At 44.3% G+C, this 21,456-nt stretch overlaps 1 protein-coding gene and 1 long non-coding RNA gene across 6 annotated transcripts in view; one reads left to right on the top strand and one right to left on the bottom strand.

The window, feature by feature from the left end:
- Positions 1–509: 509 nt before the first annotated feature.
- Positions 510–7,007, bottom strand: LOC128808484 (uncharacterized). Its single transcript, XR_008437475.1, has 2 exons — positions 6,878–7,007; positions 510–5,392 (listed from the first exon to the last, which is right to left on the bottom strand). It is a non-coding gene; the product is annotated as an uncharacterized LOC128808484 (long non-coding RNA).
- Positions 7,008–8,332: 1,325 nt separating this feature from the next.
- MEIS2 (Meis homeobox 2) overlaps positions 8,333–21,456 on the top strand; it is a 175,931-nt gene continuing 162,807 nt past the window's right edge. For 4 of the 5 annotated variants that reach the window (XM_053979644.1, XM_053979643.1, XM_053979641.1 and 1 more), the window contains exons 1-6: positions 9,582–9,856; positions 10,864–11,096; positions 12,799–12,940; positions 13,461–13,511; positions 14,292–14,342; positions 15,235–15,384. In XM_053979644.1, coding sequence (XP_053835619.1) covers positions 9,845–9,856; positions 10,864–11,096; positions 12,799–12,940; positions 13,461–13,511; positions 14,292–14,342; positions 15,235–15,384 — 639 coding nt within the window. In that variant the 5' untranslated portion in view covers positions 9,582–9,844. Of the gene's footprint in view, positions 8,529–9,581; positions 9,857–10,863; positions 11,097–12,798; positions 12,941–13,460; positions 13,512–14,291; positions 14,343–15,234; positions 15,385–21,456 lie in introns of those variants that run through there. The other variant, XM_053979642.1, reaches the window with a different exon arrangement.

Below are 21,456 nucleotides of genomic sequence, written 5' to 3'. Positions count from 1 at the left end.
AAGCCGAGTAGGGAAGTAAATTGCCCCGAAGCCCCTTGTCCGTGGTGGGCACGAACCCCAGGCACAGCTGGACCCCTGGTGCGGCCGCGGGGGACGGGCCGGCGCCTGAGGAGCTGCGCGCAGGATCGGGGCTCCCCGCAGGGGGCTTCTCACCTCGCTGCTCTCGTGTTCCCTCCGACCAGGGAAAGCTAGGAGTGCGAGCAATGTCAAAGATCCTCGCCTCTCGCCTCTCCCAGACAGGATGAGAATGTGTAAAAAAATTAGATTTATTTATGCACATATTTATCCCCTCTAATTATAGAAATTAATCCTCTTACTTATGACTAAAAGGTAACGTCTAAGGCGTCCCTTTGATGTTTAACAGCATCATTTGTGGCTAACATTCCAACTGATTAAGGAATAATTGTTGTTAAATGCTTTACAAGTGGATAGTGTTTAATTGAGAGGCATTCATAATTTTACGGCTTACCACAAAATGAAACGTAATTAAAAACGCAGAAACTTCCAACTGATTTTGTTCCAATTATGTTTATTGTTCAGACTAATTACTGCACAAGACGGGGTACTTTTCCCCATGTCTAAATGGCACACGCTTCCCAAGTATACCCTTGCAGGTTTTTTTTTTTTTTTTACAGGTACAGGCTTGGGACGCCTTTCTGCAGCCTCCGCTCTCCCCACCCCCCACCCCCCCTCCCCATTATAATTAAATGCTCCAGCCTTTTCTTCTCTCCCCCCTGCAACACCTTGGGATGTGAGAAAGTGATGGCACCTTTCTTCCCTCGGAGCTCGAAGTAATTGTAGAAGGGCTGATGAATTTCTTGAAGAAACACTTGCCACACACTGAGGAAACCATCCCCTAGCAGGATTTTACAAACCAAAGTAAACAAAGCACCCCAGGGGCGATTTCCTCCTTTTGCGCAGCGTACTTCTCAATTTACCTCAGAAGGGATCACAATCACACACGGGAGTTACAACAGAAATCATACTTGGTTTGGGAAACATATTCTGTACAAGAAGCAGAGAAATTGAAAGTGTTCAAAGAAAGGGACAGTCATTAAAATACCTGCCAGGCGCGCTGCCATTCCCTTAACTAACCTTCCTTCTTTCCCGTGAACTCAGAAATCTCTTCAGCATCTATTTAAACACAGATAACCCGGGGGGAAGGGGTGGGGGGGTGGGGAGGGGGGATTGCGGGAAGGGGGAAGAGGAAAGAAACCAACCCACATACCCCTCAGGTCCATCTCACCAACACCTTTAAACATCTTCATCCTCGGAAAGGGGTGGGAAATAAAGTTACTTGCCTAATTTCACTCTTTGTTCTATCGAAGAGACTTTATTGTGCAAATGGACTTATTTATTTATTCCTGAGTTTCTCTATCCCTCAGCTGGGCTCTTGGAGAAAATTAGAGAGTTGCCTGAGATCATGCTAATAAAAAATCACTGCTTACAGTTAAAAGGAATAATCACATCGATCAGACCCTGATAAAATAGGGGCGGGGGGGCATCAAATGCCCAACACTGCTTACAGTTTGCTTTTTTCCTTTGGGCTCCAAACCGTTAGGAAAGGATCACACACATATTTATTTTATTGCTCCTTTTGTCTCCTTCTTTCTAGCAGGATTCAAACCCCTGCACGTGTGTGCGTGGTTCAGGGGGTTGTTGCTCTCTTTGGGAGGGTTGCAGCATTCACAGGTGTGCTTTGTCTCGTCACTGTAACCCTGTACAATTTCCCAATTCTTCTGGATGGTTTAATCTAGGTGTGAGAGTAGAAAAGTGTTTAAATTCTACTGGGGAAATAAGCGGGGCCGGGGGAGGGAGGGGGAAGGGGGGAGGAATTCCCTCTTTTGGCGAGTCAGAAATAGCCCAAGCTTTCCAAACGGATGTTAAAATTGGACATAATGGAGCAACACCTCCTTTTATTTTTCTCCTTTCCTTTTTCTTTTTTTTCTCCCCTCTTCAGGTATGAGTCTTGAATCCTTTCATTAAACTGACACAGATTTCCAGAGATGGAGAAAAGGAGGGGTATCTGAGGTGGACATTTTATGCAAATGAGCAAATCCGAAATGTATTACAAATCCACTGTAATAAAACTGACAGTTTTGACAGTATTGACAACATAAATATATGTTGGAACACAGCACTTTCAGACACTTAACCGATGAAGCAATAAAAAGATTCGACTACAATATTTCAAATAATCGACATTGATGTTTTGATACATCATTTTTATACCTCGAATCGATCTATCACTCTATGACCGGTCAATTTTAAGTAAAAATCTGCTGCAATTATTTACGCTATTGCCAATGACGACCTAATAACTGTTTTCAATTAATTACAGCAAAACTAAGCATTATGAGAACTGACTGGCCACATATTCCATTGTATGGCATTTCTTGTATGGAGAGCAAACACATGTATGTGTATTGCATTCTTTTTGTGGGATCAAAAGAAAGACATACAAAGACGATCACAATCTTGAGGGGGGTGGTGGTGGAAATAAAGAGCAACCTCTTTTCGGGAACACACTGCCGGCTCTCACCATGTACTTCTAGGAAACACGCTATAATATTTTGTCAGCTCTATCTCTGTGCAATACCAAACCGGGCTCTCAGGATTTTTTTTTTTTTCCTTTTCTCTTTGGGCTCTGCACTGAATCCCACTTCAAACAATGGGCCGAGCAGTTCTTGGGAAAAAAAAAAAAGAAAAAAAAGGAAATTCGTGCTTCGAGTGATTGCCTGTGTGCTATGAGAGCCTCCGGATCATTTCAAAAGAGGTAGGAGTATATTGTTCTCTCCGGACCGAGAACTCCAGTGTAAAAATGAGAGCACTTCTTTTCTGGAGTTTTATAGGCAGCTGGAGAACAAAAGGAGATATTTTGAGTGAGCTTGAGGAGAATTTGAAGCCTTTGCGGATTCTCTGGTATCACACTAAAGCCATTTACTTTGCCTTAACTGTCCTTTTGGTTACCATGTTATACTGGAAAGATTAAAATTTTTTCATACTTCGGGATTCTTAGAACAATTGCAAACTAGATTTTTTACTGCCCTGTGCAAACAGTATTAGTGGGAAGCCCTGACAGGTTTGTGGTTGTTTTCTTATTTTCTTTTTTTTTTTTCCCCCTCTGGTGTGTGATGGAAATAAATGTCGACTGTTTATGGTCTCCACTTTTACAAACATTCCACTTTCACAAACATTCCAGCCTAAATAACATAATTAAAAAAAAAAAAAAAATCTCATCTCCTCTGACTTTAGTGCTTCACACCACCCGAATGACATAAGCCGGACAAACGCGACGGGCTTCATCTCTGTGCCCCTTCCCACGGCCGGTTTCGCCCCTCAGGGGTGGAACCCGGGACTGGGCCTCATCAACGTCCCGCGGGAGCAGCTGAGCCGGGGACGAGGGCCCTGCGGCCGCGGAGCGAGCCCCGTGCCCGGCCCCACGGCCCCGGCGGCGGCGGCGGCGGAGGGCCGGGCCCTGCGCGGCTCCGGGCTCGTATTGGAGCCCCGCCAGATAGCGCTAGAGGGCTGCTGATGGCAGCGCCGCTCGGGGCCGCGGCAGCGCCCGCCGGGGCAGCCCGCCAGCGCCGGGTTACAGCCCTGCGTCCCGGCGGCGAGGGGAGAAAGGGGGTCGGCAGGGGAGGACGAACCCGGATCGTTCTTGTTTCGTGCGGGATTGGGGTTTTTCCCTCTAAAAGAAAACAGAGGGCAAAGGGGTGGAAGAAAGAGTAAAAGGCGAAGTAACAGGTAAGTAAATGAACCTCCTCCTAATCCAGCTCCCAACATCTCAGTCATACCGCAGTCGAGGTCAAGAAAAGTTCACCGTGATGGGCTACCATTGACTTTCAGGACTAGAAAGATTTTCGACAAATAATAATACGTTACTGAAAAGCGAAGTACACCACTGGCAGACAGATCAGGGTGAGGAGCTAAATGAACCCAGGGATCTGCAAAAGCCAAAACGTGCATGATTTCACAGGGGCACCCGAGATGGGACCTCGAAAGTCTTGCAGCTGCGGGAAGTCAGAGGCAAATCAAAGAGTGCTGAGATGAATAAAAAGTGACTGAAGTTGTAAAAAGCAACCGAAAGGGCAAAGGAGAGTGTGGTAAAGAGCGGGTTTGGGGGTAGGAATTTAACTGTGGCACAATCCTGATTATAAAAAGAAAAAGGTACTAGTTAAACTCCACACTTCGCCTTGCAAGCAAAACAAAAAGTAAAATTCACATGAATTTCACTACGGTGTCACGGTGATGTCCAGCGTCCATATTTTAACAGGCAGATTGCTTTCTTCATTCATTATGACACATTTGCTAGAATGATAGTTCGAGATAAAAAGCCAGTTCGAATATGCTAAATTTTTCACTGTGTTCCATGATATCCCTGACCCGTCTAAGAGGAGTTTTGCTTTCAAATGCAGTCTACATGTTAATGAATACAATGGCATCCTCCAAAATACTTGAACTCAGCAGACAAACAAACATTGAATAAAGTTACAAACAAGATTAAGGTTCAAGTTATTTGTCCCTGTAGCAAGGAGTCAATTGTCCTAACAGATGTAGGGACGTTAAGAGGATTTAAACCATGCGAATTTAATAAACCAGATTAGCAATAGGTGCTTTCCACAACTGCTAAGAACCGGAAAGTAAATCTAGCCTAAATTACCCATCGGACCGGAGGATCACCAACAAGGGGAGCTCAAAATTTCCTACAGAGTACAATAGGATTTCTCGCAAGCATGGCTTGTTTCCCCCTAAAAACTTTCTATTTGCATTAAATCTTGTGATAGGAACACACGCGCATGCAAAACAGCCGTTTGAGGTCTCCGGTGGGATTTATTCTTGAAATCTGAAATATTACCTGTTGTACCATCCACTTTTGCAAGGCTGTGGAAAAAGAGAGAGAGGGAGGGAGGTAGAGACGTAACAAGCAAGCAAGAGAGGCATGTCTCAAAGCCAGCAAAGGACTAAGATGCCACACTTCGGAAAGGCTGATTGAAAACAGACTCTTCTTAACTTTTAGAGGATTTTCTCTCTTGCTCCCTCCGAGAGCTAAGAAGCCGATTTGGGAGTTTGAAGGGAATAGGTTTCAGCATCCATATTTGTTCTGGTGCACTTGTAAAATGCGATTTGAAGAGGATCTTTAGCCCTCTGATTGTCTTTGTATTGTTTTTCTTGAAACGGATCTTTTGCCCTTAATGAATCCCCACACAGCTGGACAGCTCCTGCTCGGACACTGAGAGCGCTAACCCCAAACTGACCCCAATTTGACACCACAAGATGAAATTTTACCGCCTGTTAAAACCATTTCCAGCCTCGGCAAAAGGAGCTGGCGGTTGACTGAGATGCACTTCCATACCGGACACCTCATTTCTCTTTGGACTTTTGAGCCGATCTATCAAAAGAAAAACAACAAAAACAAAACAAACAAACAAACAAACAAAAAACCCAAAAAAAACTGCAGGCACCACCCCAACTCGTATCTATCTCACACTTTTCCTGAAAACAGTCCTCGCTCTGAAAGTGATACAGGAGAAATGGAAATTAGCCATTTTAATTTTCCCGAATTACATTTTTTTAAAAAGAAATGTCACTTGTGGGGGGGGGGTGGGGGGGTTAAATGAAAAATCACCTAAGTATGTGAAAGCCCTCACTCTCTGCACACACGTATCCCATTTTCCTCCGAGTTCCCAACAGCATCTTTGTTAATAGATGAGTACATTCACTTAAGGGCGCTAAATTGAGATCCCGTTTTAATGGCTAAACTGTAGCGCTTTATAAACCACATTCTCTGTGTGCTTTAATCCACTGGGATAGTGATGAGGAAAAAGGCTTCAATGCTTTTCATGTGGAAAAAAAAAAAAAAGACACAGGAGGAACATGAAAGATCTCCATTTACTATATGAAATTTCACTTTCTATCAAGTTAAAATAATTTTTAAAAGTTGGTCCCTGTCCCAGATTACAAACACGCACAGCAGGGCAAGACAACACAGGGGGTTAATTACTTTAGGAGTGGGAAAAAAATTAAACAATTGAAAGGAGCAGCACTGAACACTGCACAAGTCTTTGGCTGTTTTTTTTTCAGCATTGATTTTAGTCTGTTTTCTCAGAATTTCTTAGTCAGGGCAGCTGAGATATACAGAGATTTCTGTGAAAATAGAATTAGCAAAAAAAAGTGGTCTAAAATTATATTCTAAGCAATAAAATAATTTCTTCGATGGGAGCCAAGTAATCTAACTTCTTTCACGAAGAAAACTGATTAACTTCTCTTACAGCTTGTGGTCTAAAAAAATGCATGGAGCCTTAAATGTAGGCAGATTACTTTTGCACAGCCAGTTTATAAGGAAAGCCCTCTTCTTTGGTGATACTGAAACTATTTGAAAAGAGGTACATTTGTATATCTCAAGAGAGAAGGCTCTAGGTTTGCACTGCCACGGTTAAAAAACAAGTTTGGAAGCGACAAATATTTGAACCACGTCCTCTAAGCTGGCTGCATCACAAGCAAATGATTCCATGCAAGTTGAGAAATCTGGCATCTTTGGGGCACAGGGCAGGGGGGGGGGAGGGAGGGGGAAGAAAGAAGGGAAAAAAAACCCAAATAACATTCACCGATGACTAGATCTCTTAAAAAAAAAAATCTGCTAGAAAACTACAGCTGTAAAAGTAGGAAAGGATTTGCATAACCTACTGCTCTGTAGGTCTCCGCGCACCCAAAGGATTAGCCAAGCATTCATTACCATGAATATCTTGAATTACGTTACCGATTTATACGACAGAGTATAAAATACTGCACAAGAAGACTGGCTTTTTCCCTGCGAAATGAATTGACTTAACCACTGCTTGAAAGAGATCTACATACTAAGGGCTCTTCTACTCACCTCTCTTTACAGTCCCGTGAAAGTCAGTCACAGCAATTCGGTTGCTCTTAGGACTAGCTTTAATCTTGGAGGAGATCCTCTAGGAAAAAAAAAAAAAAACCCGTGTCTGCTCTCCGGCTTCTAGCGGGTTTTAAGCGGGGTGCAACTCTGGCTATAAGTAGGAGAGGGACTTTTCTCCGTATTCTCCTCATATTTGTAAATACAGCCCTGCTCTGCAGGGCTCGGCGCTAGCGGAACATGCAGGAATGCCCACTGGCGTTTGTCAGCTCTCCACACTATCTTTCTTTATACGTGAGGGCTGATTTCCCGCAGACATCATTGTTATGATGGCTCATTTAATCAAACTGTTTAATTGCTCCGGTAATCACTATCATCATCACAGGTACTCAATCATTCATCATTTTGGAGGGGTTTATTGACCTCTGGAGCTCATTCCCTTTGCCTATTAAAATCAGGCCAAATATCTATAACTACCCCTTGAGTCATTTTCTTAAAGTTAAAAAAAAGCCTCAAACCTCTGAAAAGCATCGTCATCACCACGAAAAGCAAAGCAAAGCAAAATCTAACGGAATAATATATTTTCTGCCGTGTATTTTCAAAAGCCATCTATGTATGAGGCCACATTCACAAACGGGTACATAATAATTGATAAATTCCACTATTAACGGGATAGTCTGTTTTAGATTTTATGTGCAGGGGACCGTGAACGAGGGTGGGGGGTTGGGGAGGACAAAACTGCAGCAATCGATAGTTTGACCATCGCTCCTCCCCTAAACTTCAAGCATCCCCCATGATTGATGATCCCGGGTAGCTTTGGTAATTGACTGCTCTGAGGTAAGGCATGGTGTAGCTTCAGCGAAGTGATTGGGCGAGAGAAACGCACCAAAATTAACGCGCATTTGTGTGTGTGTGTGTGCCTGTGTGTTCGGAAAAGTTCATTTGGTACTCAAGGGTGGGGGGGGGGGGTGCATCATCTCACTTAATTTGCTAAATAACCCCACTGTAATTAGCACTACCATTAGAAGGCATTACCGAGCTAATACTCCAGCATACATTCCACAAGCGCAACGTCGATAAACGGTAAAGTCCAGCAACACACACACGTAAATACTGCGCTCACCGCCGGATCCGCTCAAAACGAACATGCAAACAGAAATCTACATAACATCTGGATCTCTCCTACAAAAGACTGAGCATGACTTTGTTTTTAAGCCCTTTACAAAGCCTGGCAGCCTAATCGCAAAACTAAAAGGGATTTCCCCCTCTTCCCTCCGCCTCTCCCCGCCCCCCCCCCCCCTTTAAGACATCCAGAGCGTGTTTGATAGCAGCGATCACTTAATGAAGAGCGGTGCCCAACACGGTTTGAACGAGGCGTTCTCTTCATGCCCTGGAAAATTAATTTTTAGCAAAGCACAATGAATTGTCAGAGGGAGGCAGCGCGGCTGGCAGCGCGGCGCGCTGGCGGGGCCGGGAGCGGCGGGCCGGAGCAGCCTCGCTGCCGGGGGCAGAGCAACTTTGCGCGGCCCCCCCGCGCGCTGTAGCTCCCGCTGCCCCCGGGCTCGCGCACCGCGCGCGGCAGCGGCGAGAGCCGGCGACCCGACCGAGCGGCCCCGCGCGCCGCCAGACGCCCGACACCGCGGGTAATCGGAAGGTATTTTGTTGCTCAAATAATCTAGCGCAAACCGACCCGGGGCCGGGCTTCTACCGCACTTTTCTTCTCTCTCTCTGCAGTTTCCCCTGCCTCTCCCCCCTCTCGCACACACGCACTCTCCCTGTCCTTCCTCCCCTGCCTCCCTCCCTCGCTCCCTCCCTCGCTCCCTCCCTCCCTCCTCCCTCCCTCGCTCCCTCCCTCCCTCTCGCTCGCACGCTCGCTCGCTCCTTCCTACACGCCGTGCTTCGCTCGGGGCAGGGGCTGCTGCGCGGCTCCCCCCGCGCGGCGCCGCGGCCGCCCCGCCGCCGCGCTGCGCATCCCCGGCGCTCCGCCGGCTGGGGCGCCCCGCCGCCCCGCGCCCGCGCCCGCCGCCGCGCCCCGCCGCTCCCCGCCGCCGCCGCTCCCCGCCGCCGCTCCCCGCCGCCGCCGCCGCCGCGCTGCAGGACTGGCTATGGCCACCACTACTTCCGGGTTCCGTCACTTCATTCTCCCGCCGATCAGCGCCGCAAAACTGAGCCTCTTCTATAAGGCAGCCGGCAGCCAACCTGCCAACACTTACTGACACTCACTCATCCCAGGGAGTGAGGGAGAGAGGGAGACAAAATACCTGCCGGGAGGAAAAAAAAAAAAAAAAAAAGGAGAGAGGGGGAAGTCCGGGCTTTGCAAACTATTCAATTTTTCTTCGCATCTTTCCCCACCCCCCTTCACAGTACTTTGAAAAAAACAAAACAAAACCAAAACCAACAACCCTATAAGCGATCCTAAAAGGCAAAACCCGAGCACGGAGTTACTGGAAGAAGAAACCGGGGTTAAAAAGATTCCTCCTCTCTTCTTCATCATCATCAACCATCATTCATTCACTACCTTGACATTCCCTGGCTTTGATTGACAGCTGGAGTGGCAAAAAGCCATGAGACACGACAGTTTGGTTACATGTGGGTTGCTGACGGGCCGATCGTAACCTTCAGTTTGGGGGCTTGACAATTTTTTTTTTTTTTTTTTTTTTTTTTTTTTTTTTTTTTTTTTGCGTAGAGAAAGAAAAAAGGAAAAAGAGAGACAGAAAAAGGAAAGAGAAAGAGACAGAAAAAAAGAAGAAAACACAGAAACTCATCGTGGTTCTTGACTGTTTTTTATATATTGTTGTTGTTATTGTTGTTGTTATTACTATTATTTACCCATATTGGAGGATAGGAGAAGTCTATAAGTGGGTTGCAAAAAAAAAAAAAAAGGAATCTTCTTCACTCTAAATCACTTTCTTTGCTGGACTGGGATATTAAATATACGACACATCCAGGAGTTTATTGGAGCGCAGACTGATGGCGCAAAGGGTAGGTTTAAATCTCCAACACTTACCTATATATAAATCCTCTCTTAAGAGGGGCCTGTCCGATTTGCTCTCCTCTGTTGCTGATGATGATGGCGGCCACTATTAAAAAATAGCAGCAAAAATTATTCGCTGGCTTTTTGTGTGTGTGCATGAGTGTCTCTGTGTGTGTGTCTCTCTGCAATTGTTCCACGCTTTTTTCCTCTCTAGCTTTTTCCCCAGCAGCGCGAATTCCCTGCTCTCTGCCTGCTCAGTAGCACGGGTTTCACAGGGGAAAGCTTGCTGCTGCTGCTGCCGCCGCCGCTACTGCTGCTGCCTAGCAAAGACTAAGAAATACATATGTGTGTCTGTGTATATACGAATGTATATATATGTATACACATATAGCTGCTTTTTTTTTTTTTTTTTTTTTTTTTTTTTTTTTTTTTTTTTTTTGTCTCTGGCTGTGACAAGGACAAGGGGAATTGCCACTAAATAATGTTTCTGGTAACTTTCAGATTATTTCCCCCTTTATCTACCCCCTTCCTCTCCTCCTCCCGATACACCCTACCTTTCCTCTCTCCTTTCTAGTGTTGATTTATTTATCTAGTTGGTTGTGATTCTACTTGTTTATTTTTTTTTTCTTCTTTTCAAATGCAGAGTAACTCTAGTTTCTCTCCTCCGTTTCCTTCCTTTTCATCCCTGTTTCCTTGTTAGGGTTTCTCCTGCCTGTGCCGAAGAGGACCATCTTCCCTCACATACGCAGATAGGCAAACACACTTTCCCCTTTTACCTCTTCTCACACCCCCACTCCTCCTTCAGCCCCTCCAGCCCCTGCTCCCTGTCCCAGCTGACTTCATTTTGAGCATTTCTCTCTCTGTTGTGGCTGTTCTTGTTTTGTTTTGCTCTGTTTGTGTCTGTCCGGGTGCTTTACTCTCTTCTGACTTTTGTTGTTGTTTGTTTGTTTTTTTATTCCCCCCTCTCTTCTCCTCTTTCTTTTTCTTTCTTCTCTTCCGGCCCGCTTTTTGACAGTACGATGAGCTGCCCCACTACGGCGGGATGGACGGAGTAGGGGTGCCGGCGTCCATGTACGGGGACCCCCACGCCCCCCGGCCGATCCCCCCGGTGCACCACCTCAACCATGGGCCGCCGCTCCACGCCGGACAGCACTACGGCGCCCACGCCCCGCACCCCAATGTCATGCCGGCCAGCATGGGCTCCGCTGTCAACGACGCTCTGAAGCGGGACAAGGATGCGATCTACGGGTAGGTGCCGCCGGGTCGCCCGGCGCCAGGGCCCGGCTCCGCAGCGCTGGTGCCCGCGGAGCGGCCGGGGCAGGAGCAGGAGCGGGGCGGGCAGCGGGAGCTCCCGCGGGGCCGCGGCGGCAGCGGCCAGCCGGGCCCCAGAGCGGAGTGGGGCGGGGGGAACCCGGAGAGTCCGGAGGGAAGACGGCAGCAGGGCAGCCCGCAGCAGCCCGCTCAGGAGGGAGACCCGCGTGGTGGCATTGCCGTGGCCGGCGATCTCGGGACGAGGGCGATTTCGGGACGAGGGCGATCCCAGCCTGACTCGGCTGAGATGCCAGCACCCACGGGAAATGGGTGCTGGAAAACAGACCTCTTGGGGAGAGAGGCTGGGTCGGAGAGAGGTAGTGTTGCCTTGTCCTTCCATTTTTCTTTTTTTATTTATTCGGTTTTTTCGCTTTTGTGCGTGGTTTTTTTTTTTCGGGGTTTTTTTTTTTTTTTTTTGGGGGGGGGGGTATTTTCTTACCCGTGTTTGTTTTTTTTTTTTTTTTTAATTTTATTTTGTTGGGAAGGCCCCACTTAGGAGCTAGAGACTCTCATTGCTCTGGATTTTAGTTGGAGAAGTGTTGTTCTGCTGTTCTCCTCTGTGCCATAATACCACTCTTCCAACTTTGTAAATAAAGAGCTATTCACATCGCAGAAGGTAGTAAGAATAAAAGGGATTCACTTCTTGCAAACAGCTCTTCCCAGAGACAGAAGACATAAATACATTGGGGGCAATGAGCTGAATTTTCTGTTTAAGAAAGAAAGAACATGAGGAAAAAGAAACCCATACCCAGCAAAACTCAAGCCTGCACCAGGGCTTTGCTTGGAGGGAATGACACCGATTCCCTTCAGTGCCTTTTGGAAAAAATACTAACTGATCCTAAAGGGAGAGCTAGTAACATCTATGACAAAGTGTAGAGCCTTGATCAGACACCAAAGGGGAAAAGAAACAAATGCATGCTTACTACTTAGCACGCAGATAATTTTTTTTTCTGACTACACCAACTATGGGAAAATATTTCGCGAAGTGCTCCCTTCCTCCACCCCCTTCCCTGCTCACTTATCTGGACAGATGGTATTTTACTTGGGTGTGCTTCCTAAGCCAGGAAACTTCACCACATTTTTGTTAGTAGGCCCCTTGAAAAATAAAATTACGTATTAAGTAGTTTGCAGTTTGCTTAGCTGTACTCTCGTTTTAGGTCATAGCTGGAGGGTAGGGATGGGATCTTCCAGGTTTTGCGGTATTTTAAGCTGTGGCAAAAGTGCAGCATTCTCAGTTGAGCTGCTGCTGAGCACGTTCGGTGCCTTGTGCTTTTAGAGAGGTCACTTTTGTCCTCGTCGGTGAGGACTGCACGGGGAATGTGGTTCGGGCATTGCAATTTCAAAATTAAAAAAAAAAAAAAAAACCAAACAACCAAAACAACAACAGCCAGCTCACCACCAAAACCAGTATTTTTATTTCAAAGTCTGGTTCTCCACTGTTCTGCCCGGGGCATTAGTGCGAAACTGCAGAGTGTGGTTGTGTCCGTGTGTCCGTGTGTGTGTCCGTACCGTGCATTAAAAAAAAAAAAAAAAAAAAAAACCAAAAAAAAAAAAACCAAAAAAAAACTTGTTGATTATAGCTCTTCTTTCCCCCTCTCCCCCACCCCCTCCCCTCTCTTTGTGTGCCACCGCCCGGTAGGCACCCGTTGTTCCCCCTCTTAGCTCTGGTCTTTGAGAAGTGCGAGCTGGCGACCTGCACGCCCCGGGAGCCCGGCGTGGCCGGCGGGGACGTCTGCTCCTCCGACTCCTTCAACGAGGACATCGCCGTCTTCGCTAAACAGGTCCGGCACCTCTCCCCCCGCCCCCGACCCTCACCAGCGCTCCCGCCGCCTCCTCAGCGCCTCGACCCACACGGCCGGGTGCTGGCAGGGGCAGCCTCCCTTTCCCCCCCGGCGCCCCCTCTCCGGCGGGGCGGGGGTGCGCCCTGGTGTCCCGGCTGGCCCTGACCTCCACCCCCCTGCCGGCTGCCCCTCCACGCTGCCGGGCTGGGGCTCCCGGGCTTTGCCCTCCTGCATTAGTGATAGGGAAAGGTAGCTGTGGCCGAGTTTTGGAGGCAGAGGGAGAGGGACGGGAAGCAGGCAGGGGACCCAAAGGAGAAGGCTCCCGTGGGACCGGCGGCCGGCTCAGTGCCGGACCGGCAGGAGCGGAGCGGGCTCCTCTCCACAGCTCGGTGACCCAGGGCGTTCAGCCAGATTTTGGTACCGGCCGGTTTTGTGGAAGGGATTTTCCCCTTTCGGGCGATCCGGTTACGGGGGTCAAGACAGGAGCTGTAGTTCATGCCGCTTTTCCTTCTTCTTGCAGGTCCGCGCCGAAAAACCACTTTTTTCTTCAAATCCAGAGTTGGACAATTTGGTAAGGCCAGCTCCCTCTTCCACCGCACCCCCCTCTCGCCCTTCCCGACCCCTCCACCCGCTGCCGGCAGGCGCCCTCCTCCGCCCCGGGACCGGGCCGAGCGGTGCGGCGGGGCAGCGGCTGCCGGGCCGGGCACCGGGCTGCGCCGGCATGGGAGCGGGGCGCCGGCCCGTCGGCAAGTTGCCGTCAAGGGGCTTCAAAGAGCTTTATTCTTAGAGCCGGTCAGAGCAAAGTCTCAAGCCCCAGTGCATTGCAAAGCTGAGTTTGAAAGCCACGGGAAGCTAAAAGTGAAGGAAGTAACTGCTTAAGAAGAGAGAGCTGGAGATTTCTAATGTAATTCTTTTGCTAATGTGAACGATTTCAATATTCAAAGTGCCTAAATCCGCTTGTAAAGAAGATGCCAAACTATTCAAACACACATTCAGCCCCCTTTCTCCTGCGGGCGGGGGTGGGGGTGGGAGCGTGTGTTTGACTTCTCTGCGAACCCTCAGGGATAAGGGCCGGGGATGCTGAGAGGGGAACGAGGAGAGGAAGAGGTTTACTCCAAGATCGCGGTAATAAAGCGCTAATCGCCGCTCCTGGAATAAATATGATAAAAATCAAGTGTTTAGGTTAAAGTTGATCAAAATTGTTAAAGCGTGACCAATGAGCTAAAATCCTGTATAATGACCGCGCGCCCTGACAATCCCCTTCTCCCCCTTTCCCACTCCGGCTCACGGCTCTGCCCAGCCCCCGTGCTCCTGTCTCCCACGTAACCCCTTGCTCAAAACTTTCTTGCAGATGATCCAAGCAATACAAGTACTAAGGTTTCATCTTTTGGAATTAGAAAAGGTAAGAGCCACGGAGGTGGGCGGGGGGCACGCCATTCCCTGCCCCCTCTCCCCTCGCCCTCCCCCGGCTCCCTTCCTCCTGACTGTTTGGTCTGACTTGTAAACATGGCCAGAGAAGATAGGGGTAATGCATTGTGACACTGTAACCTGTGCCATCAGAGCATGTGACACCCGACAGACATGCCCAGACCATTTTTTCTTGCCTTTTTGTGTGTGTGTAATTTCAATATTTACTAATATTAAATATTAAACCCCTTTCGTCCTTCTTACCCCTTTCCTCAGTAGAAGCTCTTTTTCCCAATCAGAAATATTAAGTTTAACAAAAAGAAATGAAACCACTCGTTCTCCTCTCCGGCTCTGGCAGGCATATTAACCCCAAGCAAGGACTAAATGTTTGGAAGAGGCAGGGGCCCCTGCGAGGCGTGGGCAGGGGCTGTGCCCTGGGACAAGAATGGCTCTTCCCACAACCTCAGCAAGTAGCTTCATTTTACTGCTCCCGGCCATTTAGACCTTTTTTTAGCCCCGGTTTAAACTGATCCCGTCCCGAGTGACTAGTTGTACCTGTCTGGGTTGTGTATGCTCCGGAGATACCACCTGGGTCCAGCTCCCAGTGTTCCGATGTTATCACCAAATCCGATTTTCTTCAGCACTCAAGTCTGAGCCCACTATCTCTCTCTCTCTCTAACTTGTTGCTGCAGCAAGTCTCTAGAGAATAATATGTGCTGCAACAATTTCTCTATTGTTTCCTTGCCTTCAACTATTGTCCCCCTTAATTAGAGTTACTTGTGGAGTAGATCAGAGGGTTGAACTTGTTACCAAAAAAAAAAAAAAAAAAGTGCTGAAATACGATATTTAGCCATTATTGATTCTATTATTCTTGTTATTCTTTTCAGGTTCATGAATTGTGTGATAATTTCTGCCATCGGTACATTAGTTGTTTGAAAGGAAAAATGCCAATAGACCTCGTTATTGATGAAAGGGATGGCAGCTCCAAATCAGACCATGAAGAACTCTCAGGATCTTCCACAAATTTAGCTGATCATGTAAGTCCTTCTGTTTTCTTTATGATACTTTTAAAGTTTTTAACCTGCTTAGAGGACCTGTTCTGGATTTCCTTGCTTTGCTGCTGTTGTCTGTTAGTATTATTACTAGCTTAACCTCCTGCAAGCTTGAATCCCATCTTCAAACTTTCTTCCCTTTCACTTTGCAAAGTTGTAGAAATGCAAAAGGCTCCTTCAGTTTTCATCTGTAAAGCATCGAGTTTGCAATGGTTTGTAAAGTTTCCTAGTCTGGGTGGCTTGGAGAGCTAGCAAACTGTTGGTTTGATGTGGGGATCAGTGCTTTCTCCTGTTCTTTGCCAACTTTGTAATCAATGCATCAATGTAAGGAAACACAGACAAGAAAGTTAGGAAGAAAGTTTGCTGATTTGCTCCCCCCTCCCCTCTCGTGGGGATGACAAGTGATGAGAATTATTGGCAATACTACACTACATTAAAAAAAGGGGTTAGCACATTAGAGTTTCCAATGCTTTTGCTTTATAGCAACTTATTGTCAGAATATGGACTTATTGCCAAACGCCTGAAGCATCTTCATAATAAAAGACAGTAACCTTGATGAAGCAATTATTAACAATGTATTACAGAAAGTTGGAGAGAATGATGATTGAGTAACCGTAGGTTAGCGGTTGATTTTAACACTTTAGGAGTTGGTGTATTAGTGTAATGTGTGTAGTACTGAACATTGGTGTGCATGAAAAGGAGAGTGCCTTTGTTTTTCCGGGTTTTGGAGTGGCTCCTCTGATCCTTCAAAAGATGTAGATGCAGAGAGACTTTGGGATGTGGAGGGAAAGATTGCAGCTGGTACAGCAGAAAAGAGAAGGAATAGCTCTGGTTAAAAAGGGTGGGTGTGAATTCCACTTTATTTATAGGAACGCATCCCTGGGGGGCAAAGGGGTTTATACAGTTTTAGATTCAATTGAACTAATAATCTAAATGATAGAGTCTAATATTTTAGCGGTTGAAATATTAATTTAACACCCGGTGTGAAGTTAACCATGCTTTCTGCACAGACGCCTGCCTTTATTTCCCAGTGTGTTAAGAAGAGTAGCTGGAAGCCCAGGGAGAATGAGCTTTCTAGGAGCTTTTGTTTCCTTTGAAAACATGTTGTTTTTGTGTGTATTTAGTAATTACATTAGACCTGGACTGAAGCTGAATTGGGAGATAAAATAATAATAAATTCTTCTGAATGTCCCCCTTCTGGCGTGGCTTAGTTACGGAAAATATTTTTGGATCCAAGCCTTAGCTTTCATTTTCTCATTTGTATTCAGTAAACATTGCATGACAAGGTTTGTGCTATGTTTTACATTTTAAATCTATTTTGAGAAAAAAAAAAAGTATGCAGATCTTCCTTAAAGTTTCTCTGCTTATCAGCTAACTCACATGTAGGTAATAAACTCCGTGAGGCATGACACAATTTCCAAAATATTTGTTTAATGGCATTTTACAACCTTAAATTCGTGGGCATAAGTATTCTGGGAGAGTACTAGAAAAGAAATTGAAATGAGTGGCAACCTGAAAGATAGTGAGTCACTGTGTAAAATTTAGAGAAACAGAAAAAAAAAATACATGCTTCTCCAGTACAGTTTCTTTACAAGAGTGTGTTTCAAGTGGAAGTGTAGAAATGGAGCATGCTTATGTTTATATTGAAGAGATTAGATAAACTAGCCTGTTTAGGGTTCTGGCAGATGGCAAATGCTCAAGCCAATTTGCAGTGCTCCATTATAATATTTAAATTCACACACAATGATAGGACAGGAGTGGAGGGGGTTAGCACTTTGATAATTTGGTAACTATTATCTTCCCTAAGAAGAATCTCCTCTTGCTTTTGTGGCCCCAAAAACAAACTCAAATAAATATGACAACTCATTTGTCTTGCACCCGTTAGGGTTTACCACTTCATTGGGTATTATAATTTAATGCCTTTACTTCCTGGAGATTTGAGCTATAACATTTTTACTTTAGCCCCCTGCTATTTGTTTTGAAAGGAAGCAATAATTTGTGCAACCAGAACACCAACTGGGAAATGAAGAGTTGTATCACATAGTTACATTTTATTCATGCGTTTTGGGAAATGTGTCTCCTTATTGGATTTCTTTTTTTGTATATTAGTTTGTTTTTGTGACAAAACTTTAACACCTTTTTATAGCTTAGTCAAACTACCATGTTCTATATTTGCACTGTACAATGTTCCAGCAGAAAGAAATGGATCTTTATTCATAGAAAATGAAAAGCTTTAAAAAAATGCCTAATATAAACATGCAAGTCTATTAAAAAATTAACTATAATTTCTGAGCATCTACCTGAAAATGTAGCAGTTCAAGCATGCAAATTTGTCCAATTTTGCTCTCCAGGTTCATTTTTTTTTTTTTTTTCATTTGCCTTGATATGCATATTTAATACATACCCTTAGGCTAGATCTCATTTGGTGAAAGTTGGTGTAGGGGTGATGATGAGCCACTTCAGAAGGACAGAGACAGCATGTTGTTTCCTCTGTTTTATGTATTGGCCCACTAGTCTGATCTGCGGGTCTTCCCCTCATGGTTTTATTTGCACATGAAATACTAGGAGCATTTCAACTGATTGGCTATGAATAATGATAGCCCAAAAGAAGTGTAGGTTAATTTGTTGTGTGCCAGGGTTTCTCTTGTGGAGGTGACAGTTTGTGACAGCTGTTTGACACCCCAAAAATCCATACCCCTCTATTGTTATTAAGTGGTGTAAAGCTACCCTGTGTGTGTTTCATGTGAATGTGAGGGTGGTAGTAGTGGCAGAGCCGAACTAGGAACTAAGGCAGCTCTCAGCTTTATTGTTTTTCTAGACCTTAAAACAGGCATGAAGGAAAAAAACAGAAAGAACTGTAGGACTAGCCAATATTTACCATAACACTTTAAATGGGGTACTCAAATATTGTATGCTTCCCCTTTCAAAATCTACTGCTCTGCAATTTATATATATAACTTAATTGGAAACCAAACCCAAAAACAACAAAGGAATGAACTCTTCAGAGATACACCTGTGCTGAAAAAAAGGAGACAGCTGAAAGTTGTTGTGCTGTACATGTTTGGTAATAAATGTGTTTATTGAATTTTATTTTAGTGCGCTATTACCTGTTATGTAATATAGTTAGTGTAAAGGGTCCAGGGACTAGGCAGATCAAATAGTGTAGTGCTGGCCACAAGAAGCTGAAACTTTTGTTATTACTCTGCTGTGTTTAGTAAATATAACAGCCCATAATTAGTGTTTGAATTTTTAACACCCTCGGTTTTTTTTATTGCTCTGAGGTATTAGGTGTAGATGGGAAGAAGGTAATTACAGCTATGCCCTGGCTGAACCAGATTAGTTAGGGGAAAAAAAAAGATAAGAAAAGGGAAAGAAAAACCTTTGCAGCTGCAGTTCAAGTTCGATTTCCCAGCACAGACAATTTATTATTGTTCAACTAAACATACCAGGCCCTATCCTGAATTCTGTGTTCAGCCTAACATGTCTGATGAGATTGTCTGCAGATCTTTTTTTTTTTCATATTTCAAGCTATTCAAATTTTAAAAACATGATGCTTATAAAATTTGGAGATTTTTAAACTTTTTTTGAACATACTGTAACATTTTGTACTTTAATTACACTTCTTTTGTAGCTGGCCTCACCTGGTGTCATACAATTCTTCCTTTAGTACAAACCTGTTTTGAAGCCTAGTAATTCTCCCACAGAAATGTATAGCTGTCCTTTCACTGGCTTTTGTGGGAACGGTTTTTTTGATATTTGTTCATATGTTTTTGTCGCTCAGAGGTAATAATTCCTAAATTATCATAATTCCTAAAATGTCATTAAATCAGCCAGAAATATACATACATGTCTTTTATAAAAAAAGACACTTGACAGATTAGAAATCCAACATCTTAGCTGTAGAAGAGAAAGATTAGTCTGAATATTAAAACTTTCAGCTCTCACATGAGGAGATACTTTATTTTGTACTTTTGGATATCCAGACAACTTAACATTTCTTGAGTATTTCTCCTCAAAGAATGGTCTGTGCAAATTTCTGACATTTTGCAGATTAGAAAAACTAAAAATAGTGTAGTACATACCAGTTCCAGTAATATAATTATAATTATTATTATAATTTAGTAATTAAATCTTTAGGTAAGATTTCACTGAGTAATGAAAAAGTAACTGGGGGCCTGATGCTATAGTCTGCAGGTATGCCACACTTTTGTGGACTTCAGTGGGAGTTTCGAGAAACACCAGATTAGACCTCAAAGGTGCCCTTTCTGTCTGTAGTGTGTCAGAAGAAAAACTAAGTAGCTAACTACAACAATAATAAGTCAAACTTAGAATGTGCCTTAAGACTTAGAACATTGCCGTAAGCCCCTTTCTTTCTTTTTTTGTAGTGCCTTCTGAAGGGGCAAAGACCATCAGGGACTTTCCAAGACTGTAGATAGTGTTGTGTATTCCTGCTTTTTGATGGGCCAAGGTACCCTTCTGTCACCAGCTGAAGTCTCAAATTTGAGTGTTTTAACCTTAAACTCTGTTCTCTCAAACTGAACCAATAATGTTTTTCAGTATCTATTTGATAACTGTGATCCCTTTTGGTTTGAGTTGTCTATCAGTCTAGATGAAGTGTAGCCACACAGAATGACATAGAAGGACAATTAAAAAAACCCAACATCCCCCTGATTTTTCAAGTCTCAGTTCCTTGGTGACAACTGGATTACATGTCTGATTTCAATCTTAATTAGAAAATACAAAACACGCAGCTTTTCAGAACACTGCCGTGTTCTAGGAGACTCAAAAATTGCTCCTGATGCTTTCTTCAAATGCAAAATCAAGGGACAAGAATTAAAACTTGTACATAGATACAAAATATCTGATAGATTGCTGTGCCTTATTTTTTGTTTCAGTTGTGTAACTCTAGTACAAAAAAAGTAATCATCTTAAGTATGCATCTTTTGGAAAATAAACCTGAGTGATACCAGGAGTAGTCTTTTTTAAAAAACATACATATTATGTGAGATTAGAGTTGTTCATGTCTTTTTGTCATATTGAAAGTTCCTTTAAATAGTAAGTTTATTATTAAATGCACTCAACATGATCTCTGAGATAGCATCCTAGACTTTACACACACCAAACATAGACACAGACACACACACAGAAATATATGTGCATGCATGCAATAGATTTCCCTGTCCTGCGTAGTCTATAGTATTTTCATATATGGCTGTACCTAGATACAGATCTTTGGGGTATCAGTCATATCAGTCATTCCCCTGTGTTTACATGTGTTACTTGTAAGAACAAGGTGAGCAGGATTTGGATTGTGTTTGGGAGAGATAATGCCATCTGTATCAAGTAGTTCAGTTCAGTTTTGTAAAACTGAAAAATAACTGAAACTGAATAACTGAAAAAAAAAAAAACCCACCTGAAAAACTGGTAAAATTAATTTACCACACCTTTGAGTCCAACCACATTTAGAAACAATAAGCTTTATAGCCATTGTAGTTTCTTTTATAAAAACAAGTTGGGTTTTGTTTGTTCTTTTAAGATTAATGATTTTTTCAATTTCATCTGATAAAATTATGTTGGGGCCTGATCCTGTCAGAGGTGTATACTTGAAACTTCAGTTAAAATACGTGAGTCAAATCCTGCTTAGCTCACTCACGTGGGTATCAGCTGGTCTGATTGATTTTACTTCCCAGATATAAATAAGAAGCAGATTCCTTATGGTTAATTGAGTCTTTAATATCACCATAAAAAGCAGTATGAGATCAGAATCAGCCCTAGCAGGACTATCTACACTCATAAAAAGCTAGCCAGAGTTTGCCCAGCAGATATTTTGGACATACAAAGTAAGAATTGTGATTTGTCAGAAGCTTATCCTATATCAAATTTCTCTGTTACAACATCTCTGTTCAAGAAATCCAGTAGTAGTTAAAAACTCTTATGGTTTCCAGCAGATTTCCAGCATCAACAAAAGAGAAATTTGTCAGATTGGCTTTGTATGCCTTTTGTCCTTTCTGTTGCTCTTTTCTAGATTGAGCAAAATTCAATGGTGGTGCTAAATAA

The sequence above is a fragment of the Vidua macroura genome, chromosome 6 (genome assembly GCF_024509145.1).
Source record: "Vidua macroura isolate BioBank_ID:100142 chromosome 6, ASM2450914v1, whole genome shotgun sequence".
Taxonomy (NCBI): Eukaryota; Metazoa; Chordata; class Aves; order Passeriformes; family Viduidae; genus Vidua; species Vidua macroura.
Note: the sequence above shows the minus strand (reverse complement) of the source record. Positions and strands in the feature narration are given on the sequence as shown.